The sequence below is a fragment of the Engystomops pustulosus genome, chromosome 8 (assembly GCF_040894005.1).
Source record: "Engystomops pustulosus chromosome 8, aEngPut4.maternal, whole genome shotgun sequence".
Lineage (NCBI taxonomy): Eukaryota > Metazoa > Chordata > Amphibia > Anura > Leptodactylidae > Engystomops > Engystomops pustulosus.
This window is the reverse complement of record NC_092418.1, coordinates 25,955,210-25,965,127: the sequence shown is the minus strand read 5'-3', so window position 1 is coordinate 25,965,127 and position 9,918 is coordinate 25,955,210. Positions and strand designations below refer to the sequence as shown.

The 9,918-nt window shown below is 45.3% G+C and overlaps 1 protein-coding gene across 2 annotated transcripts; it reads right to left on the bottom strand.

Moving 5' to 3' along the window:
* Positions 1 to 3,641: 3,641 nt before the first annotated feature.
* Positions 3,642 to 5,895, bottom strand: PSMG3 (proteasome assembly chaperone 3). Of its 2 annotated transcripts, none has more exons than XM_072122572.1 (3): positions 5,750 to 5,895; positions 4,023 to 4,254; positions 3,642 to 3,897 (listed from the first exon to the last, which is right to left on the bottom strand). In XM_072122572.1, the coding sequence occupies exons 2-3, from the start codon at positions 4,251 to 4,253 to the stop codon at positions 3,745 to 3,747; spliced, it is 384 nt and encodes a 127-aa protein (XP_071978673.1). In that variant the 5' UTR covers position 4,254; positions 5,750 to 5,895; the 3' UTR covers positions 3,642 to 3,744. The 2 variants fall into 2 exon arrangements, with proteins under 2 accessions (XP_071978673.1, XP_071978672.1); XM_072122571.1 differs by having other exon boundaries at positions 5,626 to 5,759.
* Positions 5,896 to 9,918: the final 4,023 nt, after the last annotated feature.

The window sequence follows — 9,918 nt, the reverse complement described above, 5'->3', positions numbered from 1 at the left end:
TCTGTTTTTGGAAGATGACAGGATGTTTTTCAACCTAGCTTGTCGCTACACATTTTGGGGTAGAAAATCATATATAAAGGATAGAATCCAGTTTTGGGAATAAAGACAACCTATATGTATCCTTACAAGCATTAAAATTCTAGCAGCTTCTTGCAACCTTTAGGGGCTGCCAGCTACACGTGGATTCGTACAGAAAACAATGGGAAATTATTTGGAAATTAGAAGAAACTTTTGTTTACGTAGTCTTCACAGCAGCAGTAAAGTGAGATTTCCCAGATCAAAGTCTCTATGGTGCCTCTAGTGGCCAATAATAAAACTGCAAGATTTTCTAATAGATCTTAACAACTGGATGTCTTGGCAAAACAGTTTTTTGTGGCGCCGGCCCTTTAACAATGACTTTTGCCTGTTTTATTCTCTACCAGGACGACTTTGATCCTTCTTGTATAATAAGGTTACCAGAGAGAAATCCTTCTCCATATCTGTTCCTCAGTGATGTATCTTCTCAGCGAGTTGCGTTTGCGTTACATTACTCTCACTAATCACCCGCTCGCGCTGCCGCGTCTGGATCCTTAAACCTCATTTTCCGCGATTACTTTACATTTTCTAGTTTCACTTTTCCTTCATTTTTCTTCTCCTGATATAATTTCCATTGATTTGGTTCATCCCCCGCTCCGCGTCTCCCATTTATCGTCTGGCAGCAGATACGTTTTTATTTCCCCAGCACGGAGACAGGTCGGATTACATATAAATGTGAGATTGTAAAGCGTAATTATCCCAGAAAAACAAATAAAAACGCTATTTCCTGATTTATTCACAGGGAGATGTAGCAGAGCCGACGCCGCGCAGATCGCAGATCAATTCACATTTCGCCTGGGACGTACATGTACAAAATTACAGAAGAAGCGATTTGTGTGTTTGTAATTTTCTCTTGGAAAAGCGAAAAAATTAAAATGCAAGAAAAAAAAATTTAAAAACACAACTTTATTTAACAATCACAAATGATTATTATCGTTGAAACAGAGTAACAGAGATTCTCCATAGATTCTCAAGCAGATTCATAATGATTGGATCCAGTGTCTTCACCTCTGTGGGACAACACGTCACATAGCTGTGCATCACAGGGAACGTTCCCGGTTTGAATCCGTTTTTTCAAATTTTTTGGAAGTGTAAGCAGGTCCGAAATGTAAACGTACCAAAGATGCATCATGTGACCACATCTTTGCACACATATAACAAAAACATGAGGTAAAGTGGCCAACCCCTTTAAAGTTTTAATTCCTTACCGTTAGCTGGATCACTGACAGCAATCACAGGTCTTGAGAACTATAGAGTAGAGATGAGTGGACCCAATGGTCCGGTTTGGCGTTCAGCCACCTGACTTGGACATAGTAATCCAGCAATATGTCAGGGTCCGCCAACAGAACCCAAACGCCAAACCACCGGGTCCGCTCATCTCTATTATAGGGCGATTCTCTATGACTGCTAGCTGATGGGCAACCTCTAAACTTGTCCATGTGGTTGTTCAGGAGCGAGGAATAAGGTGCCATAATATGGAAGTATACAAGTAGTGTGTACATACACCCACACCTGCCTAGCAGCCGGGGTCTACATCATGTACAGGTAGAGGCAGTACTACCTGTGCCTACATCCTGTATAGGTAGAGGCAGTACTACCAGTGCCTACATCATGTACAGGTAGAGGCAGTACTACCAGTGCCTACATCATGTACAGGTAGAGGCAGTACTACCAGTGCCTACATCATGTATAGGTAGAGGCAGTACTACCTGTGCCTACATCATGTACAGGTAGAGGCAGTACTACCAGTGCCTACATCATGTACAGGTAGAGGCAGTACTACCAGTGCCTACATCATGTACAGGTAGAGGCAGTACTACCAGTGCCTACATCATGTATAGGTAGAGGCAGTACTACCTGCGCCTACATCATGTACAGGTAGAGGCAGTACCACCTGCGCCTACATCATGTACAGGTAGAGGCAGTACCACTTGTGCCTACATCATGTACAGGTAGAGGCAGTACTACCAGTGCCTACGTCATGTACAGGTAGAGGCAGTACCACCTGCGCCTACATCATGTACAGGTAGAGGCAGTACTACCTGTGCCTACATCATGTACAGGTAGAGGCAGTACTACCTGTGCCTACATCATGTACAGGTAGAGGCAGTACTACCAGTGCCTACATCATGTACAGGTGGAGGCAGTACTACTTGTGCCTACAACCTGTACAGGTAGAGGCAGTACCACCTGTGCCTACATCATGTGCAGGTGGAGGCAGTACTACTTGTGCCTACATCATGTACAGGTAGAGGCAGTACCGCCTGTGCCTACGTCATGTACAGGTAGAGGCAGTACTACCTGTGCCTACGTCATGTACAGGTAGAGGCAGTACTACCTGTGCCTACGTCATGTACAGGTAGAGGCAGTACCACCTGCGCCTACATCATGTACAGGTAGAGGCAGTACTACCTGTGCCTACATCATGTACAGGTAGAGGCAGTACTACCTGTGCCTACATCATGTACAGGTGGAGGCAGTACTACTTGTGCCTACAACCTGTACAGGTAGAGGCAGTACCACCTGTGCCTACATCATGTGCAGGTGGAGGCAGTACTACTTGTGCCTACATCATGTACAGGTAGAGGCAGTACCGCCTGTGCCTACGTCATGTACAGGTAGAGGCAGTACTACCTGTGCCTACGTCATGTACAGGTAGAGGCAGTACTACCTGCGCCTACGTCATGTACAGGTAGAGGCAGTACCACCTGCGCCTACATCATGTACAGGTAGAGGCAGTACTACCTGTGCCTACATCATGTACAGGTAGAGGCAGTACTACCTGTGCCTACATCATGTACAGGTGGAGGCAGTACTACTTGTGCCTACAACCTGTACAGGTAGAGGCAGTACCACCTGTGCCTACATCATGTGCAGGTGGAGGCAGTACTACTTGTGCCTACGTCATGTACAGGTAGAGGCAGTACTACCTGTGCCTACGTCATGTACAGGTAGAGGCAGTACTACCTGTGCCTACGTCATGTACAGGTAGAGGCAGTACTACCTGTGCCTACGTCATGTACAGGTAGAGGCAGTACTACCTGTGCCTACGTCATGTACAGGTAGAGGCAGTACTACCTGTGCCTACATCATGTACAGGTAGAGGCAGTACTACCTGTGCCTACATCATGTACAGGTGGAGGCAGTACTACTTGTGCCTACAACCTGTACAGGTAGAGGCAGTACCACCTGTGCCTACATCATGTACAGGTAGAGGCAGTACCACCTGCGCCTACATCATGTACAGGTAGAGGCAGTACCACCTGCGCCTACGTCATGTACAGGTAGAGGCAGTACTACTTGTGCCTACATCATGTACAGGTAGAGGCAGTACTACCTGTGCCTACATCATGTACAGGTAGAGGCAGTACTACCAGTGCCTACATCATGTACAGGTAGAGGCAGTACTACCAGTGCCTACATCATGTACAGGTAGAGGCAGTACTACCTGTGCCTACGTCATGTACAGGTAGAGGCAGTACTACCTGTGCCTACGTCATGTACAGGTAGATAGAGAGAGGAGCTGTAAGATACTGGAGGCCATAACTGAAGGTAGAAAACTCAGGTGCAGAATGAGTAGCTTGAACTTTTAATGTAAAAAACACAAGATCATAGTAAACCACAGACTAATAATAATATAAGGGATGAGCATCGGGGTCGTTCTAGGGGTCACCAGACCTGACACCTCTTTATCACCTCCTTCACTGCCGTTACACAGTCCACGCTCTTGTCCTTCAGCGCCAGGCCCAGCAGCACCGGCTTGTTCTTGGATTCCTGGGACACGAAACTCACCAGATTCTTGGCGCAGACGTGGACGACGGGCTGCGGAAACATGGAGGTCACGTTAAAGGGTCATCATCTTTTCCAGATTTTCGGATGATCTGATGACACCCCTCAAGCTCATTTTGCAAGGGGTATGAATATTTATGCAGCCGGGTCCTGCTCACCTCGTCACATCCTAGGAGGACCTTGGTGGTCAGTGTGGGTCTCTCCAGGTCACCCGTCACCATGTTGGGGGTCACGGACACTAAGGTTCCTATCTTCCCGTACTGGGTCACCACTACCAGGATGTGGTCAGTGAAGGCGCTGCAGACCACCTGTGTGACCACCCCATGGATCACCTCCTCTGCTTGCTTGGATACGACAGCCGGCTTTACCTCCATCCCCAGTGTATTCATCCTAAAAGATGGAGAGATACAAAAAAAAGACGAGTCACTTTTATTCCACATTATTCCAGACCATGCTTTGTAGTAACGGGAACCTCATTAAAATATCAGCCCCTCAGGTGGGCGATGAAATGTTCTTTCTAGAATTCCCTCTTTTACACAAAATCTCACCAGTTTACCTATAAAAGTCATGTAAAAGAGTCATATTTTGGCTGAGATTAGTCACTTTTAGAGGCTACAGTGGGAGAATCATTTCAGACACCTCCTCTATCTTTAGTTTTATAGAACCTAGAAACATGGTGTCATATTAAAGATAAGAATCTCATCTATCAAATCACACGAGGCTTGTGGTTCTGTGAGTTACAGAACCGGAGATACAGGCAGGTGAGGACATAGTTCAAAACGTGAGATGCAGGTAAAGACCCAATTCCCACCTATTTATTTTTAACTTCCTGTAGATCACAGAAATAATAGCCTGATGCGATCTGAAAGATGAGATTCTTATCTTTAATATGACACCAAAAATTTCGAAAAGTTCAAGATAGGGGCTTTTGAAGTCCCCCCCTGCAGCCTCTAAATTTTACTCATCTCAGGCAAATATGACTTTTATTTGCTCATTCTCACATGACTTTGGAGATCATTTTTATTGGTAAATGGAGAAGATTTCACCTAAAAGAGGGAATTCTAGAAAGTACATTTCACCCCCCTTCTGAGGGATCTGCTAGTAGTTTATAGGGATTGAATTCTGATGACAGGTTCCCTTTAAGGATCTATGGCAGAATGAGTCAAATGACTGACGTTTCCACATAGTCACAGATTGTGTTACTGTATTCTGATAGAGTCAGGTTCGTGGGGGTGGGGGGGTGACACCGGGATACTTAGAACATCAGAGGGATAACTCCGCCCCCTCTGCACTACACACTTTTATCAGGAACGTCCCTTTAAGTGTATATTAACATCACAATTTAGTCTTTATGTCTCATAATAAGTGTCATTCTACAAAAAGCCACCTGCAACCTACACAGGAGCAATAAAAAAGCCCCTGTCATTACCGAAGGGGTGGGCGCAGCTTTGTGACCGAGCCGGTTCTGGGTATATGATTGCAAGCTCCTAGGTCAAATCTAAAACCAGTACCAAGGTTCTTGAATAGCGATTATTAATATTAGTTATTACTTATTAGTATAATTTTACCCACAGAGATTAGATATGAGATCTCTACATTGTGTAATTCCTCTGTTATTCCTCCTGGAAATGTGTGACTGCCGCCCTGAGCCCTGAATAATGACACCACGCATCCTTTTCAAAAGAAAAGCGCTATTATACAACTTCTAGTATAATAAAAAGTCAGAATATGTAATAAAGAATATTCCATAAAATACATCACATTAGGGGATTGCCGGGTGAGCGGCGCATGCGGCGGGGCATGCTGGGACATGTAGTTTTCTGGTCCCGCTCCTGCTGACGTGTAAGGTAAACACTCCCGCCGTTTCTGGTACCCGGTCGCTCACCTCCTGCCCCTCCTCCTCTCTCCAGTCACACTTCCCGGCTCCGGGACAGCAGGCTGCCTTCACTCACAGCCCCGCACGTCAATCACTACAGCAAATATGGCCGACGGACTACGACTCCCAGCAACGCTTGCGGCGAAAACTTTACAACACGCTCTAACTTTATTGGCAGCGAACAAAAAGAACAAGATGTAAAGCACATAGGAAACGCCACAGCGCCACCTAGTGGAAGGCGAGTAAATTCTCTTGGGGAATGTTTTCTTGTAAGTCTTTTCCAGAAATGGGAGAAGTTTCCTCATAGCCCGGGGCGATGATATTTTTTGGGATCTGTTAGGGGGGTTGTGAGTGCGGCCATTGTTCTGGGGGCGCTGATACTGGTGGCTATTGATGTTGGGGGCACTGCTGCTGATGCTACTTGGAGGGCAATGCTATTTGTTACTACTGTTACTGTTTTGGGGGCATTGTAGTTTATATTAATGTGGGGGCACTAGCTGCTTGTGTTTTAGTAGATTGTGTGTGTTTTTAGGGGCACTGTTTGGAGGCACTGCTGTTGTGAGCACGGCTTCTGACGCCATTTGGGGTGCTCGCACAGGAATTGGGGAACAACCTGCCAGTGCTTTCTGCAATTTGTTTGGTTTTAGGGGCACTGCTGTAGACACTGTTTTGGGGGGCACTGCTAGTGAAGCTGCTAAGGGGGGCACTCCTATAAACACGGTCTTGTTGGCACTGCCATTGACAATGTTGTGGATGGCACTGCTGTTGATGCTGCTTCGGGGGCACTGCTGTTGACACTGTTTTTGGGGGCTCTGCTATTGACACTGTGGCACATAATACCATCAAGGGGGGAACTAATTATATGTGAGTGTAATGTATGTACTATTATTATACAGATGTCGATGTGATACAACTAATTTCCCCCTTTGAGGATAATAAAATATTCTATTCTATTCTAATTGCTGGAGCTTTTATGGTAGTATGTCCTTGATGTCATTTTGTGGACACCGTGGCTAATGTCATTAATGAGACTGCTGGTTCTTTTTAGGGGCATATCTTGTTGGGGGACACTGCTTGTAACGCTGATTTGGAAGCACCCTGGTTTATGTAAGGTGTTTATTAGTAGGTTTTTGAGGAACTGCTGCTGTTGTGAAAGCACTTTTTTCTATTCATGTAGATTTCTGAGGTGTTTGAAATATTTGGTCTGTACTGAATATATACACACAAGCAGAGGTCACATTAGCGCCTCACCACGCATCATAGACGCATGATGAGGCGCAATTACCTCCAAAAATAATTGCCATGCGTAAGAGTACGCTTGGCAATTATTCCCTGTAGTGCATAGGCTGAGCAGTTTGGGAAGCTCCGCAGGACACGTGATACAGTGCCCCGTGTCAGCGGCGTGCCGGAGATACCCGGAGTGAGAGTGCCGGGTTGTCCGACGTCCACGCCCCCCGATTTGTGTTGCATACAAGCCGCCGCCGACAGGCCACAATCTGATTGCGTGCGCCAAAAACCCGGGGCAAATCGGAAAATGCGTCCGACGGACCTTTAGTAAATGTGCCCCCATGTTTAGTGAGTGTGTGCAGTGAGTGTGAGTGCATGCTGTGTGCGGTAAAGATGATTTTCGTGTATAAATAGCGCCTGTTAACATTATATACAGATAGGGGTTAAATATTTGTATTACAGAAAATGTAATACTCCTCCTCGGCTAAAAATAGTATTATTACCCTTCTGTAAAAATGTTAGTGTGACCTCTGCACACAAGGGGTATATATATATGTATTGATAATCTTTTTACTATTTATAGAATACACTCAATAATAGCCCTGTATGCAGTGAGCTCCTTAGCTCCCTCTAGAGGTGAGCAGGTGGGCTGTTACCTTTTATGTCTGTGTAGGAGATTTATAGCTCGGTAGCAGGAGATCTCTGCTATGAAAATATATTGAAGAATTTTGGACATAAACTGACACAATGCTCCAAGGTGGAGATTTTCTGTGTGAGTATTGACCATCTCTGTGCTGTCGGTTATTTCGGGGGCGCAGAAGGTCACCCACTACACGTCTTTGTGTCCTCTTAGTTATTCTTATTGTCAATCTGGTTATTTCTGTATATTCCATAGAGATAGCGGACGCCTCTTGCTCCGCCGTCACTTACAAGCCTCTCCTTGACCTATTGATTTGCTTGGTGAGAACGTAGAATTGCACTGGATACATTATTAATATCCAGCAATAGACACCGACACTTGTCAGACAGTATCATACATTGTATCCAGGAGGAGGAACTGTAGCAAATCAGTGGAGACCGTTTAGAAAACCTCCCACATGTTTGTAGCTCCAATGCAGATCTAAGTATCACTATGGAAACAGACTACAAACAACCATTATGTGTAGTCTGATCAGGGAATCAACTTCCTTCCATCTATTTCATAGATTAGTAAGAAGAAGAGGAATAGGTGGAGGGGAGGAAGAGAACCATAGGGGCACATGGATCCGAATTTTTCACTCTTTGTTTCATTGCAGCCAATTGGTAAAAAGGTTATTCTTTTGCGCATTATTGTGCACTCCGACCCCATCTTGACAGAAAAAAACAGAAATGTAGATATTTTTGCTAATTTATTAAACAAGAAAACGGAAATATCACATGGTGATAAGTATTCAGAGCCTTTGCTCAGTGTTGAGTAGAAGCAGCTTTGGAATGTTTCATCCCTGGGGATCCTCTGCCTCTTCCTTGCGGATCCTCTCCAGATCCCTCAGGTTGGATGGTGAACGTTGGTGGACGCCATTTTCATGTCTCTCCGGAGATGCTCCATTGGGTTTAGGTCCGGGTTCTGGCTGGGCCGGTCAGGAATGGTCACAGAGATGTTCTGAAGTCTCTGCTTTGTTATTTTAGTTGTGTGTTTAGGGTCAGTGTCTTCTTGGAACCTTTGGCCCAGTCTGAGGTCCAGAGCACTCTGGAAGAGGTTTTCATCCAGGATATCTCTGTACTTGACCGCATTCATCTTTCCTTCCATTACACCCAGTGGTCCTGTCCCCTCCATAGCCTGATGCTGCCCCCACCATGTGTCACTGCTGGGATTGTATTTGGCAGGTGATGAGCGGCGCCTGGTTTTCTTCAACGCTTAGAATTAACACCAAAATGTTCATTCTTCGTCTCATCAGACCAGAGAATCTTATTTCTCATAGTCCGGGAGTCCTCCATGTGTTTTGCACACTGTATGCGGCTTTCATATGTCTTGCACTGAGGAGAGGTTTCTGTTGGTAGATTCTGCCATAAAGCCCCGACTGGTGGAGGCTGCGGTGATAGGTGACTCCCATCTCCCTACTGCATCTCTGGAGCTCAGCCACAGTGATCTTGGTGTTTTTCTTTACCTCCCTCACAAAGGCTCTTCTACCACGATTGCTTAGTTTGGCTGGACGGCCAGGTTGAGGAATAGTTGTAGTGGTCCCAAACTTCTTCCATTTAAGGATTATGGAGACCACTGTGCTCTTGGGAACCTTGAATGCTGCAGAAATTCTTTTGTAACCTTGGCCATATCTGTTCTGTCTATGAACTCATTGGGCAGTTCCTAAGACCTCACGATTCTCATGTGCCCTGACATGCAGTGTGAGCTGTGAGGTCTTACATAGACAGGTGTGTGTCTTTCCTAATCAAGTCCAATCGGTTTAATTAAACACAGCTGGACTCCAATGAAGGAGAAGAACCATCTCAAGGAGGATCAGAAGGAAATGCACAACAGGTGAGTTAAATATGGGTGTCACATTTAGACAATACAAGACCGTCCCTGTGTGTTTTTGTTCTGTTTCAAAACGCTATTGTGTCTGACTACTTATGACCATGTGAAATGTCTACATTCCTGTATATTTCAGTCAAGATAGGGTGTACGTTAATGAGCTAAAACAAAGAGTGAAAAATGTAAAGGGGTCTGAATACTTTCTGTACCCGGTCCTCATCTGAGACGATGGAAGGAGATCAGGTTCTATTTCGATACAATATATCTGACAATATTCTTTGCGAATATTTATTGATTTCCCGGGGTTTCCTTGATGGTCCTTTGGTTCTTCATTAAAAAGGCATCTGCCCTAGAAATCAACTAATTTGACCTCTGGAGCGCCCTTCCATCAGTCCTTATTGCTGTGGAAAGCGTCACACTTCATATATTTGGTCCTGGAATACCC